The sequence below is a fragment of the Streptopelia decaocto genome (assembly GCF_964273445.1).
Source record: "Streptopelia decaocto genome assembly, chromosome: 2".
Lineage (NCBI taxonomy): Eukaryota > Metazoa > Chordata > Aves > Columbiformes > Columbidae > Streptopelia > Streptopelia decaocto.
The window spans coordinates 162,794,922-162,820,721 of record NC_138655.1 but is presented as its reverse complement, the minus strand read 5'-3'; the positions used below and the strand labels follow the sequence as shown (position 1 = coordinate 162,820,721).

Genomic DNA, 25,800 nt, shown 5'->3' with positions numbered 1-25,800 from the left:
TGGGGGCACACGCCGCTGAGACCACCCACACTGGTGACACGGGGGCACACGGCTGCTGAGACCCCCCCACACTGGTGACATGGGGGCACACGGCTGCTGAGACCCTCCACACTGGTGACATGGGGACACATGGCTGCTGAGACCAGCCACACTTGTGACATGGGGGCACACAGCTGCTGAGACCCCCCACAATGGTGACATGGGGGCACACGGATGCTGAGACCCCCCCCATACTTGTGACATGGGGACACACGGCCACTGAGAGCTCCCACACTCGTGACATGGGGACACATGGTTGCTGAGACCCCCCACACTCGTGACAAGGGGACACACGGCTGCTGAGACCAGCCACACTTGTGACATGGGGACACACGGCTGCTGAGACCCCCCACACTCATGACGCATGTGGGTAACAGCTGCTGAGACCACCCGACATTCATGACATTCGGGTACACGCCTGCTGAGCCCCCCCCACCCGTGACACAGGGGTACAGGGTTACTGAGACACCCCCCCCAACACTCTTGACATGGGGGTGCACGGCTGCTGAGACCCCCCACACTCATGACACGTGGGTACAGCCACTGAGACCCCCCAACTTGTGACATGGGGGTACATGGCTGCTGAGACCCCCCCCTCCCACTCATGATATGTAGGTACATGGCTGCTGAGCCCCCAAAACTCATGAGACGTGGCTGTTGAGCCCCCCCCCACTCACGACACATGGGTACAGCTGCTGAGCCGCCCCCCCCCACTCATGACATGGGTGTATGGCTGCTGAGACCCCTCAACTTGTGACATGTGGGGGTACAGCTACTGAAACCCCCCCCACTCGTAACACACGTGCCTGGCTGCTGAGACCTCCCATGCTCATGTCACATGTGGGTACAACTACTGAGACCCCCCCACTTGTGACACGTGGGTACTGCGATCCCCTCCAACACTCATGACAAACGACTGCTGAGACCATCCCCCAATTCTCATGACATGTGGGTGCTGACACCCCCCCACACTCATGACACATGGGTACTTGGCTGCTGAGACGCCCCCACTTGTGACATGGGGGTACATGGCTGCTGAGCGCCCCCCCACACTCATGACATTGGTCCAGCTACTGAGACCTCCCATGCCCGTGACATGGGGGTGCACGGCTGCTGAGACCCCCCCTCCCACTCATGATATGTAGGTACATGGCTGCTGAGACCCCAAAACTCATGACACATGGCTGTTGAGCCCCCCCACTCATGACACATGGGTACACCTGCTGAGCCCCCCCTTACTCATGACATGGGTGCATAGCTGCTGAGACCCCTCCACTTGTGACATGTGGGGGTACAGCTACTGAGACCCCCTACTTGTAACACACGTGCCTGGCTGCTGAGACCTCCCATGCTCATGACACATGTGGGTACAACTACTGAGACCCCCCCAACTTGTGACATGGGGACACATGGCTGCTGAGACCTCCCATGCTCATGACACATGTGGGTACAACTACTGCGACCTCCCAACTTGTGACACATGTGGGTACAGCTACTGAGACCACCCCACTTGTGACATGGGGGTAGAGGGCTGCTGAGACCCCCCCTCCCACTCATGATATGTAGGTACATGGCTGCTGAGCCCCCCCACACTCATGACATGGGTGCATGGCTGCTGAGATCCCCCCCAATGCTTGTGACACGACTGCTGAGACCCCCCAACTTGTGACACGTGTGGGTACAGCTACTGAGACCCCCACACTTGCGACACGTGGGCGCACGGCTGCTGAGACCCCCCCACTCGTGACGCTCGGCTGCACAACCCCCCGCCCAGCGCGGGGCACACAAGGGCCTCGCACACAGTGATTTCCCATAGATATATTATTTTTAATTCTTTCTCTTTTTTTCTGTAAAAGATCTAAAAACGGATAGAAAAACCGCGGGGGGGACACACACACGACGCCCCGACCGGCTCCTGGCCAGCGGGCACGGCGGGGGGGACACGCGGCACCCCCCTTCCCAGCGAGGGGTCCCCCCGCCTCCTCCTCGGCCTCGTCACCCCTTAAATGGAGGGGGACACACGCACGATTCTGCTCCCCCCCAGCGGGGGCTGGATAAGGCCACGGGCACGGGGCAGCACGGGGCTCCCCGATCCCCCGGATTTGTGGGGTGTGGGGGATCCCCATCTCCAGGGCTCCCCAGGGGAGTGGGGGTGGGTTAGGACCTGCCCTCGGGGGGGTTGTACTCGGTCTCGCCGGCTGAGACCTGGGAGATTCGGCGCGTGGAACGCCAGAGCCGGCGGTGGAACTGGCCCGGCCGCACCTGGGGGTGAGATGGGGGGTGAGCACCCACTTCATGCCCCTGTCCCCATCCCATGTCCCCACAGCCTTCCAGATCTCCATCCTCCTCTCCATCTCATCCTCATCCCCTCCCAGATCTCCATCATCATCCTCATTCCCTCCCAGATCTTCATCATCATCTTCATCCCCCTCCAGATCTCCATCCCCTTCTCCATCATCATCTTCATCCCCCCCCAGATCTCCATCCCCTTCTCCATCATCTTCATCCCCCTCCAGATCTCCATCCCCTTCTTCATCATCTTCATCCCCCTCCAGATCTCCATCCCCTTCTCCATCATCATCTTCATCCCCCTCCAGATCTCCATCCCCTTCTCCATCATCATCTTCATCCCCTTCCAGATCTCCATTGCCTCTCCATCCTCATCCCCTTCCAGATCTCCATCCTCTTCTCCATCATCCTCCTCATCCCTTCCAGACCCTCATCCCCTTCTCCATCGTCATCCTCATCCCCTTCCAGATCTCCAGCCCCTTGTGCATCATCATCCCCAGCCCCCTGTGCATCATCATCCTCATCCCCTTCCAGATCTCCAGCCCCTGCCAGATGTCCATCTACTTCTCCATCTCCATCCCCTTCCAAATCTCCTTCTCCCCTTCCAAATACCCATCACCCCCAGCCTCTTCCTCATCATCATCACCTTCCAAACCTCACACTTTTCTCCACCCACACTCACCCCCATCACCTTCCAACACCCCCACTTCTCCCATCGCCATCCCCTTCCCCATCTGCACCCCCAGCCCCTGCCCAACCCCTCATCACCATCCACCCACAGCCTCTTCTCCATCCCTATCTCTATCTCTACCAGCATGTTCACCTCCATCCCCTTCCCTGTCTCCATCTCCACCTCCATATCCTTCTCCATCTCCATCTCCTTATCTTCATCCTCTTCTTTATCTCCATCTCCACCACCACCACCTCCATGTCCTTTCTTATCTTCATCCCCTTCCCTAGCTCCATCTTCATCCCTATCTCCACCTCCATCACCACCTACACCTCCATCCCCTTCCCCATGTCCATCTCCTTCCCCATGTCCACCTCCACCTCCTTCCCTGTCTCCATCTCTTCCTCCTTTCCATCCCCATCCTCTCCCTTTCCCACATCCCCTTCCCCACCCCATCCCACCTCTGCCCCCTCTGCTCTGGAGACCAAGGAGGACAAGCAGAGGTCCCCAGCCCAGCAGCATCCAGTGGACACCAAGCCATGACCACCCCCAGCCCCACCACCACCTGGCCTGTGGCGTCCTTGCTCACCTCAGTGGGCTGCCCAGCCCCCACCACGATGAGCTTGCCATCCTCCAACCCCACCAAGATGTGACTCTTCTCCTTGGTGACGGACACGCTGTGGATGGGCACCCGCATGGGCACGGGGGGCACGACCGCCCTGAGGCTGCGAGAAGAACGAGTGGTGGGATGGGACCACTTGAACACCTTGGGCACCCAATGGGGTGACTGGGGGGGGACAAGGTGGGTGACAACCCTCACCTCTGGAGGTCACGGATCTCCAGCCCGCACTGCATGGTCCCCAACACCACAAACTCCTCCGTCAAGCACATGGCCGTCACCTCCTCGTCCAGCGGGACGGAGGAGAGGTGCTTCCCGTTGACCGAGTAGAGGTGCAGCCCAAACCTGTCCTGAAAGACAAGGAGGGGGACACACACATGGCTGACGGTGACAAGGAGGGGGACACGGGGACAGCCGGCCATACCTTCAAGCAGGCTCGTTGACCCACAGTGGTCTGGGCGACCACCTGTCCCTCTGGCCCCACGGCCAGGTGGGAGAGGACGGCGGGCGGTGACGTCTCACCGGGCGGCCGCAGGGAGCGGATGAAGAGACCCCGGCGGATGGTGTGGATGATGATGGTGCCATCCTATGGGAGGATGGGAACATGGGGTGACGATGGTGGCACCGCCCATCTCACCACCCACCCCACTGTCTCAGCTCACCTTGGAGCCCGACACCGCCATGTCCAGCTCGGTGCTGATGGCCACGCACGTCACCTCGGCGTCGTGGCCGTACAGGACCTGGACGGGTTTGGGACCCAAACCGCTGGAAAAGCCACCCTGGTGTTGGGGACATGGGGACCTCAGCGACCTGGTGGCAGCGCCCACCATGAGCTCCCCGCAGGTTGGAGCACTGGGGTAAGGGTCAAGCCCCTACCTGCTGGAGGACCTGCCACACCATGCAGGTGGTGTCCCGGGACCCAGAAATGAGGTAGATGCCGCAGAGGTCGAGTGACAGGCAGGTGACAATGTCTGTGACACCCAGAGGGACACTATGAGCTGCTGGCCCCATCCTACCATTCTTGGTACCACAACACCAAGATGTGTTTTGGGGTATGGAGATGCTGCTCACCCTAACCCCACCCTGGCTCTGCAATGGAGCTTGGACCATGGCCACAAGATGTGGGACACTGGGAGATGTCCCCTGACTGGTCCCATGTCCCTTGCCCCCATCATGGTCCTACAAACCCACTGGGGCATCATCAGACCTTCATCATCATCATTATGAGAGGAGAACGTACCTATGTGCCGGGTGATGTGTCCAACCACTTTCCCTTTGGCCAGCGAGGTGACACGAAGACTGTTGTCCCAATGTCCCCCGCTGAAGAGCAGTTTCCCATCAGGGGACACAGCCAGCGTGCGGGAGCAGAGATCCGCGCCAGGGGCAAAGGGACCTTGCAGGAAGCGTTGGGTCCTGGCGGGAAGGGACAAGGGACAGTGGCAGAGCCATGGGTGGGCTGGTGGCACCTCCAGGGCCCATCCCCAGGGACTCACTTTGCATTGGAGACCGTGGGGTCTTTGGTGAAGCTGAAGTAGTTGGAGATGTTCTTGTCATAGGGCAACCAGTTGTGCGTCCCCAACAAGCCGTTGGCACTCACGGTGACCTGGGCAGAGACGCAGATGGAGGTGACACAGCTCCCATCACCCAGGGTTTGGGTCCTGGTCCCTCTGGGCCAGTAGCATTCACCCGTGCCTCAGTTTCCCCACACTCACCAGGACATCGGGTGATCCCTGAGTGATGAAGGAGTGTGCCTGGTTCTTGGGGACCACAGCTTGCACCAGGGCCACCCCATCGCTGATGCCCTATGGGGACACATCAACGGGTGGGCACCCTTCTGGTCACCAGCACCCTCCTAAATCCCATCCAGGGACCTCTCGGGGTTGTCCTCACCTCCACAAAGAAGGACTTGAGCTGGTCCAGGTTCTCGAAGACGTTGGGCGAGCGGGTGTCCAGGCGGGCCAGCCTGCGGGCAGCGCTCTCTGCCGACAGCCGGGCAGGGTGGGGCTCCTGGGGGCGCGGGAGGGGGCCCATAAGAAGGCGGGTGACCCCCCCAAAAGGGGCTATTTTTTGGGGGCGACACATCTATGAGCTACCTTGAGCAGCTGGCATGGCGTCTGCCCAAAGTTGCTGATGATGCCCTCCAGAGCCTTCCGCTGCGTCTCGTCGGCGATGGCGTCCAGGTCCACGGCCCCTGGGGATGGGGATGGTCATGGGGGAACCACTGTGGGGGTGCCCCCCAAACCTCCCTGCCCCACGCCTCACCCTCGTAGGTGCAGTAGTAGAAGACATTGAGGGCTTCCACAGCGGCTGGACCTCGTTGCTTGTAGCCAAAAATGAGGTCAATCCACTCGTGCAAGTGGGCTGAGACATACTCTGACTCCTGGCCAAGGATCAGGCATCAGGGGGAACCAGGAACACGTACTGCACTCCATAACAACCCCACCAGGGATGGGAGTGGAGGAGAAGTTGGGATGGGTTCCACCATCTCACCAGGGCTTTGCGGTGCTGGTAGATGAAGTCCTCGCGGGAGCGCGCCCACCGGGGCAGCACCACGTCGCCCACCTTCTCGTTGGAGAGCTGCAGGCAACCCAGGTCAAAACCTGTGGGCAGGGCAGGCAGGAGTGAGGGACACCAACCCCTGGGTGAGGGACACCAACTCCTGCTGTGACCCCATGGGTGCTGTCCCCATGGTGGGGATGATCATAGAATCACAGAATTCTTTTGATTGGAAAAGACCCTCAAGCTCATTGAGTCCAACCGTTCCCCCACCCCTGGCACTGCCCCATGTCCTGAGAACCTCATGTCCGTCTGTCCAGCCCTCCAGGGATGGTGACTCCAGCACTGCCCTGGGCAGCCTGTTCCAATGCCCAACAGCCCTTTGGGGAAGAAATTGTTCCCAAGATCCAACCTCAACCTCCCCTGGCGCAACTTGAAGCCATTTCCTCTCGTCTTATCGCTTGTTACTTAGAAGCAGAGCACAACACCCTCTAGAAGAACCCAACACCCTCCAACATGATGGGTGTTCCTTTACCGTTCTGGTTCTCCAGGAACTCAGGGAAGTAGAAGAACTCGGGGATGAGCTCCTTGACGTCCACGGGGTTCTCCATGCGGGCTTGCCACGCCGCTGGCACCGAGTGGAACTGCCGGTCTGAGCAGTCAAACCTGGTGGCACAGGACTGGTTGGAGCCCCCTCATCCCCCTTGATGTCCCCTCTCCGGGATGTCCTCGCTGGGCGCCCACCTGCCGCTCTGCAGCTGGATGTGGAGGGTGGTGAAGGGTTCGGTGCGGATCAGGTAGTGCATGACGCCCGCCGCGTTGGAGTAGTGTGTGCCGTAGTGGAACTTGTCCACCGTGCCCGTGGGGTCCTCGAAGCTCTCGTACCTTGCGGGAGAGGTATTGAGGTCCACCAGGACCTGGCCAGGCACTCCCCATGTCCCCCATCCCTCGTTTTGGGGGTAACTCACTTCTCCTTCACGTCCCGGGCGTGCCGCTCATTGGCCACCCCAATGGGTTTGGAGAGGTCCCGAAACACGGCTGGGTCAGTGAGGTCGAGGGTCTCCGAGACGTAATCCCGCAGGATCCAGGGGAACTGGGTGGGGTGGGAGGTGGGTGAGGCTGGGCGGGACCTGGGCTCACTAAGGGGAGGGTGGGGTGGATGTGGGGCTCACCACGGGGTACTGGGAGAGGTCGTTGTAGGTGCGGCCCGCGATGGTGTTCAGCTGCATGAGGTACTCGAAGTTGGAGATCTCCCGCAGGACCCATTTCTGGGGTGAAGGGAGGGAGGTTGAGGTGGGCTGGTGGGGCAGGAGAGGGGACAGAGACACCCACCCCATGGCTGTCCCCATCCTGTGGTCATTCCTGGTCCCAGACCATCCCCTGGTCCCATGGTCATCCCCAGTCCTGTGGCAGTTCCCGCCTCACGACCATCCTTGGTCCCATGGCCATCGCTGGTCCCACAGCCATCTCTGGTCCCATGGCTGTCACCACCTCACAGCCATCCCTGGTCCCACAACCATCCCAGGTCCCATGGCCATCCCCATCCCACAACCATCCCTGATCCCTTGGCCATCCCCATCCCACAACCATCCCTGATCCCTTGGCCATCCCCATCCTATGGCCATCTTTGGTCCCACAGCCATCCCTAATCTCATGGCTGTCCTCACCCTGCATCCGTCTCTGGTCCCATGGCCACCTCATCACCATCCCTGGTCCTACAGCCATCCTCATCCCATCACCATTTCTGGTCCCATGGCCATCCCTGGTCCCACAGCCATCTCTCGTCCCATAGCCACCACACAGCCATCCTTGGTCCCATGGCCACCTCATCACCATCCCTGGTCCCACAGCCATCCTCATCCCATGACCATTTCTGGTCCCATGGCCATCCCTGGTCCCACAGCCATCTCTCATCCCATAGCCACCACACAGCCATCCTTGGTTCCATGGCCACCTCTATCCCACAACCATGGCCATCCCTGCTCTCAGACCAGCCCTGTTCCCATGGCTGCCCCCAAACCATGTCCATCTCCAGTCCCATAGCCATCTTGTGTCCCATGGCCACCCCCACTCCATGACCATCCCTGCTCCCATGGCCATCTCCATCCCATGCTGGCACCCTCCATCACACCATCTGGGAAGGGGAGACATGGGGTGGGCAAGGGGGAAGCAATACCTGGGTGAGTCCTGAGGCCTTCAGCAGCTCCTGGGGTGATCGGCTGCCAAAGTAGATCTGGTTGGGAGGACGGAGGCCAAGGATGCAGGAGTAGACCTTGTTCCTCACCTAGGGTGACAGGCAGGAGGACATGGAGTGGTCAGAGCCTGGGTGGTGTCACGGCCCCTGGGGGGTTCCAGGTGAGAGGAAAGGGTGCCACCACCTTTTTCCTGAAGTTGAGGAAGTAGTTGGCCTGGTCGATGAAGAAGAGCTCGAGCGCGGAGCGGCGCAGGTTGTAGCGGCGCAGGTGGACCTCGCGCAGGTGGGACAAGGGGCGCTTGAAGTCGTAACCGATCCCTGTCGAGATGAGGAGACACACAACATTGTGGGTGTCACCATCCCCCCAGAACCTAAATCCTGAGGTAGGGATGGGACCAGCATCACCCTGGGGTTGGGAGGAGCCCACCCCAAAAGCGACTAGTACATGGTGAGATGGGCTTCTTGAGGAGATGGGATAGATTGGGGGTTCCTCACCCTGCCTTGTTGCAGGGATGCCCCGAGGAGCACATGCTGTTACCTCCCTCCGTCTCCTCCTTCTCGCTGCTGCCATCATAGAAGTAGACGTGCTGGGTTGTCACCTCCAGGCGGCCGGGGACAACGGCCACTGTTGTGATGAGCTCGCAGTCCTCTGAGACCACCAGCTTCTCCCGCTGGTTCTGTTCCTTGGGCTCAGCCCTGGGTGACACAGCGGGGTGAGGAGACCCCGGTGACATCCCCAGCTAGGAAAGTCTGTGCCCTGGTAGGGGATGGGGACACTCACTGGTTGTCCAGGACGGGGAGGTCCTCCTCGGCCAGTTGGTCATCCTCCAACTCGCTCACCTTGGCCTCCTTGGCCATAGCAAGTGGGAGAGACTCAGCAGGGTTGTGGAGGTGGTCGGCTCCTAGAATGAGGAGGGGGTCAACAGACACCCCGAGCCACCCACAGCTGGGGGATGAGTCCTGCTAAGGTCCCCTGTCCCACCCCTACCCCAAGAGGGTCCATGACAGCTCCCATAGGTCTCACCCAAGTTGTCCCGTAGGGCGCTGGCCTCCAAGTGTTGGTCAAAATTGAGGTTGGGCACCAGCTTCAGCCTCATCCGTGAGTAGGTCTCAGCACTTGAGAGCTTCCAGCGAACCTCTGGTGGGTTCCTGGGGGCAGGTGGAGTGTCAGGCACCCCCGAGGACCCCCAGATGTGTCCCCCCTCCCCAGGGACTGAGGTGGGAGCTCACCGGTCAGCCCAGGTGGAGCGGGGTGAGGTGAGAAGGCGGCACAGGGACCTCCACTGTTTCAGCACGGTGCTGTGGTAGTTGTTGGCTTGCTTGAGAACGTTGGCGTGACGGGTGTTTTCTGCCTTGGAACGCTTCGCCGCCGGCTCCAGAACCAGCTCCTGCCAAGGGAGCAGGACAGTGAAGAGACAATAGGGCTGGTGACATACCCAGGGTAAGGAGAACATCCCCAGATGATGCATATGGGGTGAGGAGCACATCTCTGGTATGATGTCCCCAGAATGATGAGCACAAGCCCAGGATGATGTTTCTGGAATGACGAGTACAACCCCAGGATGACGTTTCTGGAATGATGAGTACAACCCCAGGATGACGTTTCTGGGATAAAGAGCATGTCCCCAGCGTGAGGAGCATATTCACATGATGATGTCCCCAGGATGATGAGCACAACCTTGGGATGATGTTCCTGGGATGAGGAGCACATTCCCAGAACAATGTCCCCAGGGTAAGGAGTATGTCCCCAGGATGACATCTCTGGGATGAACAGCATATCCCCAGGAATTATGTCCCCACGGTAAGAAGCATGTCCCTGGGGCAAGGAAGATGTCCCTAGGATGACAGTCCCAGAGAGAGGAGTCTGTCCCCTGGGTGATGTCCTTGGGATGATAAGAATATTCCCAGGATGATGTCCCTGAGATGAGGAGCATATCCCCAGAATGATGTCCCCAGGATGAGGAGCACATCCTGAGGCAGATGTCCCCAGAGTCAGGAGGATCTCTCCATGACGACATTCCCAGAATGAAGGTCACACCCCCAGGATTAATCACACAGTATCACAGTATGTTTGGAATTGGAAGGGACCTCAGAAGATCACCTAGTCCAATCCCCCTGCTGGAGCAGGAACGCCCAGGTGAGGTCACACAGGAACATGTCCAGGTGGGTTTTGAATGTCTCCAGGGAAGGAGACTCCACAACCCCCCTGGGCAGCCTGGTCCAGTGCTCCGTCACCCTCACTGAGAAGAAGTTTTTTCTCAAATTTAAGTGGAACCTCTTGTGTTCCAGCTTGATCCCATTACCCCTTGTCCTATCATTGTTTGCCACTGAGAAGAGCCTGGCTCCATCCTCATGGCACTCACCTTTTATATACTTATAGACATTAATAAGGTCCCCCCTTAGTCTCCTCCAAACTAAAGAGACCCAGCTCCCTCAGCCTTTCTTCATAAGGGAGATGCTCTTTGTTGCCCTACGCTTGACTCTCTCCAGCAGTTCCCTGTCCTTCTGGAACTGAGGGGCCCAGAACTGGACAACTGAGGGGCCCAGAACTGTCCCCAGGGTGAGGAGCATGTCCCTAGGGTGACATCCTCAGAGTGAGGAGCATGTCCCAAACGATGACATCATTGGGGTGAGGAGCACATCCCCAGGATTATGTCCCTGGATCACATCCAGGAGCATATCCCTGAAAAAACATCTCTGAGTTGACAAGCACACCCCTGGGATGAGGAGCACATCCCGAGGACCATGTCCCCAGGGTAAGGATGATATCTCCAGGATGACATCCTCAGGATGAAGAGCACATCCTCAAAGTTAATATACCCAGGGAGAGGAGCACACCTCTAGGATGACATCCCCAGAGCTAGGAGCACATCCCCTGGGTGACGAGCCTGTCCCCAGGATGAGAAGCAAATCCCCAGGGTAATGTCCCACGGGTGAGGAGCAGACAGTACCTGGAACATCTTGCGGCTGGCTGCCTTCTCCTGCTCCCGCCGCTGGGAGCTGCTCATCATGGCATCGTAACAGGCGTTCCAGAAATTGGACATGTGGTCGTGGCTCTTGGCGAAGGTGTCCATCTCAAACTGGGCCATGGTGGGCTGCACCTGCCGAGAGAACCAGGATGAGATGGAAGGTGTTTGCAGAGCTTGGGACCCACCAACCATCATCCCTTTCCTGCAGGTCACCCCTACAGCCTGTCCCAAGCCGGTGGTGACATGGGGACCCCGCCACAGTGTGGACCCATCTCTAAGCCTAGGAAGGGCTTCTCCCAATGGTGACGTCCTGTGACACCCACGTGCTTCTCGATGAAGCCCCTCCACTCAGGGGTGGTGCAGAAGAGCTGGAAGTCCTCGTAGAAAGTGGGGCTGCCATTGGTGGGGGGCAGCGAGGGCAGGAAGAGCTGCAGCTGGAGGGTCTCGTAGCACTGGTCCATGAGCGTACGGACGATGGGCATCAACCAGGAGAAGGTCTCAGACTTGGCGTCCAGTGAGCGTCGCAGAGGGGTCTCCAGCTTGCCCAGAAGGTAGCAAGCCTCATCTTTTTTGGGGGCCGAAGTGGTTTGCAACAGGCTGTGCAGCTTCACGTACGCCAGCGAGTGCAGCTGGGGGGACACATGGGACATCAGATGGGGTCACTTGCCTTGTCCCGGAGCGCTGGGGTCTCATCCGGGAAGGGCTGACCCACCTGGGGGTCCTGCAGCATGATGTAGCCCACGAGGATGCGTAGACCCGTCTGGGCCATCTCCTTGAGGTCGGAGGTGCCGTTGGCCAGGTGGTACCAGACGCCCAGCTTGTCCAGCAGACTGCTCACCCCCTCGTAGATCTGGGGGGGACACGGTGAGCCCCCCACCCAGCCACACACCCCCCCACCTCTGCAGCTGGCTGGGAGCAAAGCCACCAGGGCTGTCCCCACCAGCCAGCCACCCTCAGCTTTGCTTGGGATGGGCTTAGGTTATGGGTAGGGTCAGGATTATGGTTTAGGGGTAGGGTAGAGCCCAACCCATAACCCTAATAACAAACTAATCAGAGTATGGGCAGGGTTATGAGCTGGGGCTTAGGGCTGGGTCTATGGCAATGGTGTAGGGTTGGGGTTAAGGATTAGGACTGGGGTTAGGGTTAAGGGTTAGAACAAGGGTACAAGATAGGGGCTAGGGTTGAGGTTTATGGCAAGGATGTAGAGTTAAGATTTAGGATTAGGGTTTAGGAGGTATGTTTATGAATTAGGGTTATGGTTTGAGGTTAAAGCTTAGGGTACAGGACTAGGTACTTGGGTTTACATAAGGGCGTAGGGTTAAGTTTAAAGTTTAGGTTTAGGGGTCAGGGTTAGGATCAGGATTAGGGTTTACAGCAATAGTGTAGGGTTAGGCTTTACAACAAGGGTTAGGGTTAGATTTATAGGGCATGAGTTAGGGATAGGGTTTAGAGTTAGATCTTAGCATATAGTGTTAGAGTGTTGGATTTGGGTCTATAGTAAGTTTGTAGGACTGGGGTTAAGGGTCAGAATTAGGGGCTAGGGCTGGGGCGTAGGATTGGGCTTTGCAACAAGGGTGCAGGGTTAGGGTTAAGGCTTAGAGTTGGGGTTTATGGTGAGGGTGTAGTGCTAGGACTAAGGTTTAGGGGTTAAGGCTTTGATTTTCTGCTTACGGGTTAGGGTTACAGTTTAGGATTAAGGCACATCTTATTTTCTAAGGTGAGATTCAATGGCTGCAAGCAGGGTTTAGGGTTAGGCCTAACATTAGGGATGTATTAGGGTTCAGAGCTCAAGTTTGGGCTCAGAACCACCCCCTCCTGCCTGCCCACCTTCTCGCTCCACAGGGCCTGGTTGTTGTGTCCCTCGGAGAACAAGAAATCCTGGAGCAGCCGCAGGAGCTTGAGGACGTTGTGGGTGAGACCGGGCAGCGTGGTCGGCCCCGACTCCTTCAGATCCGTCAATGCCGACTCCAGCATCATCTCCAGGAGGCTGTGGGAAAGCAGGTGGCTCCGTTGGGTGGTCCTCCCTTGGGGTCCACCCCACTGGACTCAATCCAGACCTCGGGTAGGACTCACCTGCGCTTGATCTCATCGGGGGGCCGCACCAGCTCGCACGCCGTCCCCAGCTTGGTGAGGACGGAGAAGACCTGCCCGCGTTCCCTCCACGCCGCGTCGTCCCAGCCCTCCACCCCGCGCCAGGTCACCGAGAAGATGATGTTGGTCAAGAGGTTGCACAGCTCCTCCTCGGGTGTTTGCTGCCAATGGAGAGGAAAGGTGAGTAGTTTGGTGTCCAGCACAGCCCAGGGTGGTGGGTATGATGGTCTGGGGCTCACCTGGGGGTTGCTGGTGTTGGAGATGTTGTCACTGGGTAGCACGTCCTGGTAGCTGCTCTCGTCCAGGACGTTGGAGAGGCTGGAGCTCTTGCGTGCTCGTATCCCCGGGAAGGGCTTGAAGCTCTCCAGGGGCGAGGGGGTGCCGGGGCCACTGGCCGGGGTCTGCGTGCCGCTCTCGGCCGTGGCCATGGAGCTGGTGCTGGCCAGGTCGAGCCCCAAGTCAAAGGGTGAGGTGGAGAAAGGCGAGAGCGGGTGGTAGACACCATCAAAGGGAGGACCATCACCAGGGTTGGAGGATGAGCGGCTGGCCCGGTCGGAGGAGTCAAAAGATTTGAAGTTGTAGGAGTGGAAGGACTTGGTGCGGCCACTCGGGGAGATGGAGTGGTCAGAGAAGCCCTCGGAGAGCTCCTGGTCTGAGGCCTCATAGCCCAGCGGCAGGAAGACGTCCAGCTCCTGCAGCTCAGCCGGTGGTGGGCTTGTCCCCTCTTTGCTGGGGGGGTCCGAGAAGCGCATGAGCTCCAGGCAGCCCCCGTTGCCCCCGATGCTCAGGCTGTGCTGGCGGGACTCGTAGGACTCTTTGACGTAGAGCTTGGTGAGCGTGTCCTGCCAGCCGGCCAACCGTGCCAGCTGCTTCACCATGTCCTGCTGCGCGTAGATCAAGTGGAAGAGCTGCAAGACAGAGCAGAAGTGGGGAGACCTGATGATGTTGTCCCAGCTCCTGGTCACCTTTTGGAGGTTTGGTGCCTCCAAGGGGCTGCGGATGGTCCTGAGACCTTGGATCTCCCATAACCATCATGGGGTGCTGGGGCTGCACCACCTCCATAGTGGCACCATCCCCATGGTCCCTGTGTTCAGGCATGGCTGGATGCCCATGGGTGGCTCCAGAGAGCTCAGATGAAGGGTCACCACTTGGTCACGGTTCCTTGCACCGTGGTCCTGCTCACCTTGCGGCAAATATCGAGCCGGACGGTCAGCTCAGCCCGGTGAGACAGGTAAACCACGGCCACCAGGTCCTTGTAGTTGGGGGGGTCTGTAGACAAGGAGAGACAGTACGGTGGTGGGACACAACTTTCTGTCCCCAAAAGTCATCATAGGACCCCATCCCCAGGACCAGCTGAGCCTCATGGGAAGCCACCAATGATGACCCCACAGCACATGTTGGGGATGGGTGGCCAGGACATGGTACCTGCCCCGAGGACCTGCTCTGAGAGGCAGCGGAAGAGCAGCATGGAGCTGGGGACATCATTGAGGCAGGCGATGAGCCCCTGGTACCCGATGTCCTTCAGCTTCAGGCGGTTCTTGCTGCGCTCGGGGACCTTCTCGTACTTCAGCATCTTGTAGAGGACCTGGTGAGACAGAGAAGAGTGATCACCCTGCTGCAGCAAAGCTGCTGGAGATGGCAAGAGGTTGGTACTGGGGACCTGCCTGACCTTGAAGACCCTCTCCCGCACTTCATCCGAGAACTTCTTCTGCACCAGCAGTGAGAAGAGGACCTCCACGTGGCCTGGCTCAAAGAGAAAGGCGAAGAGCTGCTCCTGGGCGGGCGAGCCCTTCAGCAGGCTGTGGATCACCTCCAGCGCTCCGCATACCTGCGGGACATGAAGTTGGTTGTCCACTGCCCTCCATGTGCCCCATCAGGACCTCAGTGGCTTCCCTCTACCTGCTCCCAAGTGCTGAGCCAGCCCATGGCACCATGAGGTGTGTGGGGACATGGGTGGCTTGGTGATGTACCTGCTGCTCATCCTGCACCCCAGCCACGTAGCTCAGCAAGCTCTGCATCTCCTCCCCGGAGAAGCTCCTGCAGAAGAAATCCTTCACTAGGCTGAAGAGGGATGTCTGCACCGTCTTGATGTCATCGGTGGCCGTGGTCTTCTCCCTGGAGGTGCTGATGGACAGACACACATCGGCACTCCTGTTGGGGACATGCACAACCACCCTCCTGCCCCTTGGCACCAGTGTGACCCCAAATGCTTGGAACAGGCTGCCCAGGGCAGTGCTGGAGTCACCATCCCTGGAGGGTTGAACAGATGGAGATGAGGTTCTCAGGACATGGGGCAGTGCCAGGGCTGGGGGAACAGTTGGACTTGATGGTCTTGAGGGGCTTTTCCAACCAAAATGATTCTGTGTTAAATTCTATGATAAACCCCACCATGAAGCTTGAGGAGCTCCAGGACAGCCCAGTGTGGACATCCCTTCTGGCCAACCCTGCCCACTGGGTAATGTCCACCCCATGCATTTGGAACTCTGCAGGGTATGAGCACCCGCGGTGCCACAGGAGGGTGGAAACACATCAGGTCAGACAAGAAAACGGCATCAGCTTATTAGAGAAATGCTCTTGGTTGATGCTGGAGAGACGCTGGGGGTGGATTTTGGGACTGAGTGGTCAAAACTCTGGGTAGAGGCTTAGGGATGGGGCATGGCCATGGGGAGTGGAAGGTCCCACACCCACCACCATGTTTCCACACTGGAAAATTATCCCATGAGGTGCCTGAGGGTGGTGAGAGCCTGGCCCAGGTACCCAGAGAGGTGGTGGATGAACCATCCCTGGAGACATCCCAGGCCAGGCTGGATGGGGCTCTGAGCAACCTGAGCTGGTGAAGGTGTCCCTGCTCATGGCAGGGGGGGAACTGGGGGAGCTGGGAAGGTCCCTTCAACCCAAACCCTTCTGTGATTCTATGATTCTATATTGCCCCAAGCAAAGGGTGTCTACCCCAATCTGCAGCTCCAAGGGGTCAAGCCCACCACCACGTCAGCCTTTGGGGGTCCTGGCTACAAGCAGCTGCTCACCCGTAGAACGTCCGGATGGAGTCAAGGACGTACTGCACCCCGTACTTCTTGCGGATGCGCTGCTTGTGGTCCTTGATGACGTTGGCCAGATACTGGATGTGACCTGTGGGGAGAAGATGTGAGTGACTGTGGAGGCTGGTTAGGATGGGGAGGAACCCCCAAGCGCCCCCAGTCCCACCTAAGCGGACGGCGAAGTCGCTGTTGCTCCAGATGCGGAAGTCGAAGAGGAGATGCTGGTAGAGGAGGTGCAGCAGGAGCCCACTGCCCTCTGAGGCCACCTGCTCCATGAGGATCTGCGAGGCCATCAACGTGCTCATGTCCAGCAGTGGACCAGAGACCTGCCATGGGTGAGAAGAGAGGCTTCCAGCCCCGGTGTCTCCCACAGGGAACAACCTTGGGGACCACGGGATGGAACTTTTGGTAGCCCCCCACACCTTCTGCAGCAGTGCCCCGATGATGGCCGGCCCGTGGCACTGCACCAGGCTCTCCTGGTTCACCAGGTGGTTCTGGATGAAGTTCTTCAACAGCAGCAGGAAGGCGGCCACGCTGTTCCTCTCCAGCCTGCTCTCTGCAAGGCACAGGGCAGAGCCCCACCAGTAGCTGTGAGCCCCATGCCCAGCTGGACAACTTCCCCCAGTGCTGCCCACATCCTGGGCATGCTGGAGACCCCACCAACAACCTTTCTCTGCAAACTTTTCACCCTGTTCTCCTATTTCTCCCAAATTTACACGAGTGGAAACCTCCGTTGCTCTGAGCTTGGAAATAAGTAGCTGGGTGTCAGGAGAAAGCCTGTGTCACCTATGCAGAAGAAGGCTTCTGCATGAACCCAGCCCTACTAGAAGACACCAGAGACTCCACACAAAGGCAAGGCAGAGGTGAGCAGGCTGGAGCCACCCTCGTCTTCCCAAAACTCCTTGTTTATGACTAACTGGGTCATAACGACATTAAAGGATGTCAACAGTTGCTCCGTTTCCCCATAGCTCATGGTGCCCCAGGCAAGACCTCTCATGCCCACGGTGGACACCAGCCTGATCCAGGCAGCACCCATGTGGCAGTGGGGTCACCTCCAGCCACCCAACCTGCTCCATGTCCCCCGAGGTCCTCACCTGAGGACTTGCCCAGCGGGATGAGCATGCCTTGAGCATTCCTGGAGGATGTCAGCTCTGGTCCCACCAGGTCATTGGTCTCCTGTTCATCCTCAGGTTCCTCCTTCTTGGACACCACTTGCTCAAGCAGGGGCAGCAGCACACCCATCCCACCCACGCAGTTGACCACATCCTGACGGAGGGAAGGGAGAGGCTTTGCTGGGCACTGTGTGGTGAGGAGGAGGTTGGGTCCATCCTACCTGCTCATGGGCTCAGCCCAAGATGGGAAGAGCCAGACCCTGTGACTGGCAAAGACTAGGGTGTCCCCAGACCCATCCTACAACACCAACCCGTTGCACTGCACCACCCATGGTGCCCACCCTAGATGCTGAGGACCTATGGGGCATGCAGGTTCTTGGTGGACCCAGGGGCCACACAGGTCCTTGGTGGCCCCAATACCAGGTAGCAGAGCCTCTGTATGGTCCAAAGGAACCATCACGGCCATCCAACACTCCTTGAGGGTCCTGCCCCTGTCCCATATCCCAGGAGGGGCCCAGCTGCCTCCTCGCCATGGGGTGGGTGGGCCAGTACAGACCACCTTGCACCCAGCGTACCTTGATGTCCCAGTTGACCACCTTGTGTCCTGTCAGCCTCCCATCCAAGCTGTGGCTGGGAGAGAGGTCCAGGCAGATGTTGTTCCTACAGGCCTAGAAGAGAGCACCATCGGAGCATCTTCATGCTCCTGGAGATGTCACCTACGGCCAGAGGGTCTCCCAGTGCTGTCCCCATCCCCAGGGGAGTGGCTCTCCTCACCTGTGGGGTGTAGTACAGCAAGAGCTTGCTGCTGAGCTCCACCAAGTCACCTTCCAGTGTGAATGGTGATGTGACGTTTGGCCCTGGGGGAAGAGGACTGGGGTGAGATGGAGCATGGTGGAGACCCTGATTGACACCAGCACCCCGCAGATACCCTGTGTCCCACCCCAACGTACCTGCGCAGAAGAGTGCCTTCACCTGGGCTTGCTGCAGAGCCTCGCAGAAGATGGCCACCGAGCCCAGGTGACCCTCCAGAGAGGTGGGGCTGCCCCACTCTGTGTCTTGGCTCCCAGCCGCTGTGGTGGCCACCACCCCCTCGGTGGGCGGCTGAGTGGGGGTCCAGGAGCGAGGGCTCAGGGCGGCGGGGACGGACTGGGAGCGACTGAGCGCCGGGCGCGGGGGGAAGACCAGCTCTGGCCCGTGGGACACCAGGGGGTGGCTGGTGGTGGTGGCAGTGGTCGTGGTGGTCCGGTGGCCTGCAGAGCCGATGCAGCAGGAGGTGAAGGACTGGAAGGGAGAAGAAGGGAGAAGGAGTCACGCTCATCCCCAGCCCCACACCATGGGGAGGGGGCCAGCCGGGCACCCGGGGGGTTGCTCACCTCGTGAAGGGAGGGGAAGCGGAGCTGCGCCGTCTTCCGCAAGTGCCCATCAGCGTAGATGCTGACGACGTTCTGGCCAAAGGGCCGGCGGCCGGCGACGTGGACAATGTCAACGCAGTGCTGGGGGGACAGGGAGGGGGTGTCAGGCATCCCGGTGTCTTTGTTAGGCCCCTGATGGGGATGGGGACAGGAGTGGGGACAATGCTCACCCAAGCTGAGTCATTGAAGTCAAACTCTGGCAATGCCACTGTCATGTAGTCCTTCTTGGTGCAGACGGCCACCACCAACACGCCGCCGGTGGTGAAGAACGCCTCGAAGCCCGTCCCACCGGCTGTGAAGAAACTGGTGGAGGAGAATCATAGAATCATTTTGGTTGGAAAAGACCCTCAAGATCATCGAGTCCAAGCGTTACTCCACCCCTGGCACTGCCCCATGTCCTGAGAACCTCATGTCTGTCTGTCCAACCCTCTAGGGATGGTGACTCCAGCACTGCCCTGGGCAGCCTGTTCCAATGCCCCACAGCCCTTTGGGGAAGAAATTGTTCCCCAGATCCAACCTCAACCTCCCCTGGCGCAACTTGAGGCCGTTTCTTTGTGTCCCTGTCTCCCCTCAGCTCCTGTTCTCCAGCTGAACCCCCCAGGTCCCTCAGCCGCTCCCATCACACTTGTGCTCCAGCCCCTCACCAGCTCCGTTCCCTTCTCTCAACTCACTCCAGCACCTCAATGCCTTTCTTGGGATGGTGGTGCTGCCCCTCCTTATCCTCACCTCAGCCCTCCCCTGGTCCCTCCATTGAGCATCACCTGTAGAGCTGCCTCCTCTTCGGCCTCGCCACTGGCTCGGGCTCTTCCTCGCTCAGGCACAACCAGGCGTGGAAGGCGAAGGCCCCTCCAGGCCACTTCTGGATGGCGGGCACCATGATCCCCGCCATGCCGGGCGTCAGGTCGAAGCTCTGCAGTGCCCGGGGGGGTCCCTCCGCCCGCGCCATCCCCGACAGCGCCCGGATGACGGGTGCCACGTAGGGATGAGGTCCCCGTCCTTGCTCGCGCCGCAGAAGCCGCAGCAGCTGCCGCAGCTCCCCGGGGCGGATGGACAGGCTGCCCAATGCCCGCAGAAGCTCCAGTAAATTCTCGGAGCAGGCAACCGGCAGCGCTGGCTCGGTGGCCAAGGCGGCCAGTAGACAGCCCACCATGCCCGCCTTGACGCAGGTGAGGCGGCTGGGCAGGGAGGCTTCGCAGAGCCGCCGCAGCTGGCCCGAGAGGAAGATCTGGAGGTCCCGGCACGCCAATGCCGGCAGCCAGGCCAGCAGGATCAGCAGGGGTTGCTCGTTGCGGATGGGGCGCACCGGGAAGGAGCTGTGGTCGCCTTCTACTGCCTGTCGAAACACAAGAGCTGGTTGGTGTGGCCTCAACCCCATGGAGAGGGATGGATCCTCCTGCTCTGGTCTCCCCAGGCTGGTGGTAGAGACTTCATGTATCAAGAGTATTGGAGCCTCCAATGTATTAAGCTTATCAGACACCCTTGGGCATCAAGCGTCTTGGAGACCCCCATGCATCAAGGTTCTTCGAGACCTCCGTGCATCAAGGGTCTTGGAGAACCTTGTGCATCAAGGGTCTTGGAGACCTCCAAGGATCAAGGATCTTGAAGACCCTTGGGCATCAAGGGTCTCGGAGACCTCTGTGCATCAAGGGCAGAGGTGTCAAACTCATTTTCACAGAGAACGACATCAGCCTTATGGTTGCCTTCAAAGGGCCGAATGTAATTTTAGGACTGTGTAAACGTAACTACTCCTACATCTATACAGTCCTGAAATTACATTCAGCCCTTTGAAAGCAACCATGAGGCTGATGTGGCCCGGGGTGAAAATGAGTTTGACACCCCTAATCAAGGGTCTCGGAGAACCTTGTGCATCAAGGGTCTTAGAGACCTCCATGCATCAAGGGTCTTGGAGACCCTGTGCCTTAAGGGTCACAGAGACCTTTCAGGAAGCATATTGCAGACCCCCATGGATCAAGTGCCTTGGAGACCCTTGTGCATCAAGCACCTTGAAGAACCCCCATGCATCAAGCAATTTGAAGATCTTTGTGCATCAAGCATCTTGGAGACTCCCATGCATCAAGCATTTCAGAGACCACTGTGTACCAAGTGCCCTGGAGACCCTTCTGCATCAAGCACATTGGAGACTCCCATGTATCAAGCGTCTTGGAGACCCCATGCATCAAGTTCCTTCAAGACCCTCATGCATCAAGCATTTTGGAGACCTTCATGCATCCAGCAGCACCAGAGCAAGCAGACCCACATCAGAACGGGCTCAAATCTCCCCAAAGTTGACTGTGACTCCAAGCTAAAGACGGTCTCAGCACCCCCCAGGAGAAAGCTAATGGGATAATAACAAGGTGGAGAGGACTGGAGGGTGAGGAATGGGGTTGCTGGGGGCTGACACCCACCAGGAACCACCAGCACCAAGAGCTTTGCTTGGTGTGGAGAAGCAGGCATGCTCACCATGTTGAGGAGCTCCTGGAGCAGGCGTTGGGTGGGCTGGCCCTGGCTCCTCAACACTTCGTAGAGGTGGGCATAGCCGATGCGCTCCTTGAACACCTCCTGCAAACACGCGGGCACGTGGGACCCCACGCCAAGTCCCACCACGTGCTGATGTCACCCCAGCCCACCTCGCAGCATGAAAACCCCCAAACACATCCAACTTTTGGGGTGTCCCCACCACCCCAATCCACTGCCCACCTTGGCAGAGGGCGAGTTGCTCATGATGGCGGTGAGGACACCGATGGCGTGGACTGCGATGGTGTCGGAGCTGCTGTCAAAGACCTATGGGGACATGGAGGTGGTGGGTCTACTGAACCATGGGATTGCGGGGACACAACGCACCGCACCTGGTGGTTTGGTTATGGGGCAGCCCCACAAGGTACCTGTTGGAGGCCATTTCTGTCTGGTGGCTGTGAGGGAACCTCATCCTGGGCTTCCCGTGAACTGCCGAGGTAGAGCTGTGGGACACGAGGTGGGTGTCAACCCCAGAGAACAGCACCCGGTATGGGTGGGGGAAGAGGGAATGGGGTTCTGGAGGGTCCCCACCCCATGGGTGCTGCTGTAGAGCAGCCACCCTGTCCCAACATCATTTAGAGCCAGGAAGGGTGAGGATGGATATGAGGGAGCCCAACCCCAGTGTCACCAAGTGGGGATACCAAGGTGGCCACCCCAGTACCTTGCTGTTTTGGAGGAGCCGGATGATGTGCTCAAAGCAGTTGTTGCTGAGAAAGACGGCTTGGAGAACCGGCCGGTCCTCGCAGTTCAGCATGGCCGGGATGGCATCTACGGTGAGGTGACAATGGCTCAGCCCCATCCCACCTCCCCATCTCCATCCCTGTCCCCAACCACCTACCCAACATGAGGACACGGAGAGCGATGAGGCCACCGGCTGCCTCGGGTGCCAAGGACGCAGCGGGCAGGTCGGAGTTGAGCACCCTGAAGTAACCATCCAGGAGGACGCGCAGGGACACGGGGCCAACGCCGGGACTGCCACCATGGAGAACGTGGACCACGGCCACCACCACGCGCAACACCAGCTCCAGCAACCCGGGGAGCGGGGGGGTTCCCCCATCTCCTCCCCGCCGCAGAACCCCCAGCAGCACCTCCACTGCCGCCGGCGTGATGGCCCCCAGGGCGTTGGGCTGTTGGGATGATGGGGAGGGGGAAAAATGGGGTTTTATCATAGAATCGCAGAACAGTTTGGGTTGAAGGGACCTTCCCACCTGCCCAGTGCCCCCCCTGCCATGAGCAGGGACATCTTCACCAGCTCAGGGTGCTCAGAGCCCCGTCCAGCCTGGCCTGGGATGTCTCCAGGGATGGTTCATCCACCACCTCTCTGGGTACCTGGGCCAGGCTCTCACCACCCTCAGGCCCAACAATTTCTTCTTACATCTAGTCTAAATCTCCCCTCTTTAGTTTAAAACCGTCACCCATTGTCCTATCACAACAGGCCCTGCTCAAAAGTCTGTCCCCATCTTTCTTCTCGGCCCCTTTTAAGCACAGAAAGGCCACACTAAGGTCTCCCCGGAGCTTCTCTTCCCCAGCTGAACACCCCAACTCTCTCACCTGTCCCCAGCAGAGCTGTTCCAGCCTCGGGTCATTCCTGGGGCTCCTCTGGCCCCTCTCCAGCAGCTCCATGTGTGTCCTGTCTGGGGACCCAGCGCTGGAGCAGCACTGCAGGCGACCTCACCTAGGTGTTCCTGCTCCAGCAGGGGGATTGGACTAGATGATCTTTTGAGGTCCCTTCCAATCCCAAACATACTGTGATACTGTGATACTGTGAGTGGGGCAGGGGGGCAGCTCGTAGTTTTCCTACTAAAAATCAAAGAAAATAAGGCAGGCACCGCCCACAGTAATTCTCCTCACCTTTCTTGGCACTTATTTTCAAATGGGATGACTATCTCTCAGAGAAGTTTCCCCCTTTTCACTGATTACAGAAGGAGCCGGGAGTACTGAGGCTCAGCGTAATTTTCAGAAGGCCAAACGTAGATGAGATGACTCCATCGTTGGCACTATGAGACCCTGCTGAACTGCTCCTGTGTCGAGGGAAGGAATTCTGCCCCTCTGGGGGTGTTCAGCTGGAGATGAGAAGCTCCGGGGAGACCTTAGTGTGGCCTTTCTGTGCTTAAAAGGGGCCCATGAGAAAGATGGGACAGACTTTTGAGCAGGGCCTGTTGTGATAGGACAAGGGGTGATGGTTTAAACCGAAGGAGGGAGATTCAGGCTGGACATGAGGAAGGAATTGTTGCCCTGAGGGTGGTGAGAGCCTGACCCAGGTACCCAGAGAGGTGGTGGATGAACCATCCCTGAGACATCCCAGGCCAGGCTGGACGGGGCTCTGAGCACCCTGAGCTGGTGAAGATGTCCCTGCTCACGGCAGGGGGGGCACTGGGGGAGATTTGAAGGTCCTTTCAACCCAAAATAGTCTAAAATTCTACGATTCTGTGAAGACTGGAAGCTTTGTGGTCTCATTATCCCACACTCCTAGATCAGCCAGGTCTCCCTACTTATTCCCCAATTCATCAACCTCACCACTGAGTCCACACTCGAAGTCTTTTAACTTCTAATTAATGCTTCCCCACCACATCGATAAGGTATACTATTTTATTGTAATTACATCCTGCAGTGAAAGTGTCATTAAGTCGCCTATCGCGATATAAAATCATTTATTGAATTGATTAACAGCAAGCCCGACGTCTCCAGTGCTGCAGGTTTGACCCACCTCACCGCACCCCGCTCCTGGGCGCTCGTAAATTAATTCAAAGCCAATTTCAGAGCAATTAATTAAGTCCTGGTTTTTAAGCATTGGGTTAATTAAAACGTACTTCTGCTCGATTTTATTCAGCCAAGAAATTCTCATCTGCCGAGTTGGTGATGAACCAGCAGCTTCAGCTCAACCGCCTCTTTATTTTTTTCCAAGTTAAACCCCACTTGAATTTAAAGATGGAATTTTAGGGAAGATTTTTTAAAGGCTTAAAAAAAATTAAGCAGTTTAATTCCAGGGTTTATCTTGCTTGGAATATCACAGAATCCCAGAGTGTCAGGGGTTGAAGGGCCCTGGAAAGCTCATGCAGTGCAATCCCCCCATGGAGCAGGAACACCCAGATGAGGTTACACAGGAAGGTGTCCAGGGGGTTGGAATGTCTGCAGAGAAGGAGACTCCACAACCCCCCTGGGCAGCCTGGGCCAGGCTCTGCCACCCTCACCCCCAACAAGTTTCTTCTCACATTTAAGTGGAACCTCCTGTGTTCCAGTTTGCACCCATTGCCCCTTGTCCTGTCCCTGGTTGTCACCAGAAGAGCCTGGCTCCATCCTCTTGACACTCCCCCTTTCCATATTGATCCCCAGGAATGAGTCCCCCCTCAGTCTCCTCTTGTCCAGCTCCAGAGCCCCAGCTCCCTCAGCCTTTCCTCACACGGGAGATGCTCCACTCCCTGCAGCATCTTGGTGGCTGCGCTGGACTCTCTCCAGCAGTTCCCTGTCCTGCTGGAACTGAGGGGCCACAACTGGACACAAGATTCCAGGTGTGGTCTCCCCAGGGCAGAGCAGAGGGGCAGGAGAACCTCTCTGACCTACTGACCACCCCCTTCTAACCCACCCCAGGTCCCATTGGCTTCCTGGCCACAAGGGCCCAGTGCTGGCTCATGGTCACCCTGCTGTCCCCAGGACCCCCAGCTCCCTTTCCCCTACACTGCTCTCCAACAGCTCGTTCCCCAAAATGTACTGGAACCTGGGGTTGTTCTGCCCAGATTCAAGACTCTACACTTGCCCTTGTTATCTTTCATTAATTTTCTCCCCGCCCAGCTCTCCAGCCTGTCCAGGTCTCTGATGGCAGCACAGCTTCCAGTGTCACCACTCCTTGGTGTCACCAGCAAACTTGCTGACAGTCACTCTGTTCCCTCATCCAAATCATTGATGAATATATTGAATAATCCCGGCCCCAGCACTGATCCCTGAGGCACTGCACTGGGTACAGGCCTCAACTGGACTCTGCCCCATTGACCACGACTCTCTGGCTTCTTCCCTTCAGCCAGTTCACAGTCACCTCACTACCCGATCGTCCAGACCCCATTCCCTCAGTTCAGCTGTGAGGATGCTGTGGGAGACTGTGTCAAACGCTTTACTGAAGTCAAGGTAGACCACATCCACCTTATAACATTTGGGGGTTGTATCACTTGGATGATGATCCCAAATCCTCCCCCATCCCCTTCCCAACGTTACCTTGGATCCAGAGAGGATGGCCCCAAAAAGATGGATCAGCCGGAGCTGGAGCGTTTCAGGGAGTTGTTCCCCGGCTTGGAAACTCTCTGTGAGGATGAGGAGGGAAACGTTTCATTTAGGGACGAAACAGGAAGAAAACAAGAGAGAAAAT

At 58.2% G+C, this 25,800-nt stretch overlaps 1 protein-coding gene across 3 annotated transcripts in view; it reads right to left on the bottom strand.

The window, feature by feature from the left end:
- Window positions 1–1,851: 1,851 nt before the first annotated feature.
- NBEAL2 (neurobeachin like 2) overlaps window positions 1,852–25,800 on the bottom strand; it is a 32,349-nt gene continuing 8,400 nt past the window's right edge. The window contains exons 7-55 of one of the 3 annotated variants that reach the window (XM_082043884.1): window positions 25,650–25,735; window positions 22,282–22,570; window positions 22,105–22,211; window positions 21,812–21,886; window positions 21,627–21,710; window positions 21,390–21,488; window positions 19,691–20,262; window positions 19,100–19,232; window positions 18,891–19,010; window positions 18,468–18,798; window positions 18,292–18,374; window positions 18,093–18,185; window positions 17,500–17,671; window positions 16,828–16,961; window positions 16,572–16,731; window positions 16,394–16,496; window positions 15,338–15,491; window positions 15,037–15,195; window positions 14,793–14,952; window positions 14,551–14,636; window positions 13,607–14,275; window positions 13,350–13,528; window positions 13,104–13,263; window positions 11,989–12,126; window positions 11,600–11,905; window positions 11,259–11,408; window positions 9,538–9,695; window positions 9,332–9,456; window positions 9,089–9,209; window positions 8,846–9,003; window positions 8,492–8,625; window positions 8,290–8,397; window positions 7,286–7,381; window positions 7,082–7,206; window positions 6,858–6,998; window positions 6,649–6,779; window positions 6,108–6,217; window positions 5,880–5,997; window positions 5,711–5,808; window positions 5,508–5,624; window positions 5,330–5,419; window positions 5,111–5,220; window positions 4,858–5,030; window positions 4,494–4,588; window positions 4,280–4,396; window positions 4,042–4,203; window positions 3,819–3,967; window positions 3,588–3,723; window positions 1,852–2,301 (exon numbers count right to left, since the gene is read on the bottom strand). In XM_082043884.1, the coding sequence (XP_081900010.1) occupies window positions 2,197–2,301; window positions 3,588–3,723; window positions 3,819–3,967; window positions 4,042–4,203; window positions 4,280–4,396; window positions 4,494–4,588; window positions 4,858–5,030; window positions 5,111–5,220; window positions 5,330–5,419; window positions 5,508–5,624; window positions 5,711–5,808; window positions 5,880–5,997; window positions 6,108–6,217; window positions 6,649–6,779; window positions 6,858–6,998; window positions 7,082–7,206; window positions 7,286–7,381; window positions 8,290–8,397; window positions 8,492–8,625; window positions 8,846–9,003; window positions 9,089–9,209; window positions 9,332–9,456; window positions 9,538–9,695; window positions 11,259–11,408; window positions 11,600–11,905; window positions 11,989–12,126; window positions 13,104–13,263; window positions 13,350–13,528; window positions 13,607–14,275; window positions 14,551–14,636; window positions 14,793–14,952; window positions 15,037–15,195; window positions 15,338–15,491; window positions 16,394–16,496; window positions 16,572–16,731; window positions 16,828–16,961; window positions 17,500–17,671; window positions 18,093–18,185; window positions 18,292–18,374; window positions 18,468–18,798; window positions 18,891–19,010; window positions 19,100–19,232; window positions 19,691–20,262; window positions 21,390–21,488; window positions 21,627–21,710; window positions 21,812–21,886; window positions 22,105–22,211; window positions 22,282–22,570; window positions 25,650–25,735 (7,679 nt within the window). In that variant the 3' untranslated portion in view covers window positions 1,852–2,196. Of the gene's footprint in view, window positions 2,302–3,587; window positions 3,724–3,818; window positions 3,968–4,041; window positions 4,204–4,279; window positions 4,397–4,493; window positions 4,589–4,857; window positions 5,031–5,110; window positions 5,221–5,329; window positions 5,420–5,507; window positions 5,625–5,710; window positions 5,809–5,879; window positions 5,998–6,107; window positions 6,218–6,648; window positions 6,780–6,857; window positions 6,999–7,081; window positions 7,207–7,285; window positions 7,382–8,289; window positions 8,398–8,491; window positions 8,626–8,845; window positions 9,004–9,088; window positions 9,210–9,331; window positions 9,457–9,537; window positions 9,696–11,258; window positions 11,409–11,599; window positions 11,906–11,988; window positions 12,127–13,103; window positions 13,264–13,349; window positions 14,276–14,550; window positions 14,637–14,792; window positions 14,953–15,036; window positions 15,196–15,337; window positions 15,492–16,393; window positions 16,497–16,571; window positions 16,732–16,827; window positions 16,962–17,499; window positions 17,672–18,092; window positions 18,186–18,291; window positions 18,375–18,467; window positions 18,799–18,890; window positions 19,011–19,099; window positions 19,233–19,690; window positions 20,263–21,389; window positions 21,489–21,626; window positions 21,711–21,811; window positions 21,887–22,104; window positions 22,212–22,281; window positions 22,571–25,649; window positions 25,736–25,800 lie in introns of those variants that run through there. The other 2 variants (XM_082043883.1, XR_014183179.1) reach the window with 2 other exon arrangements.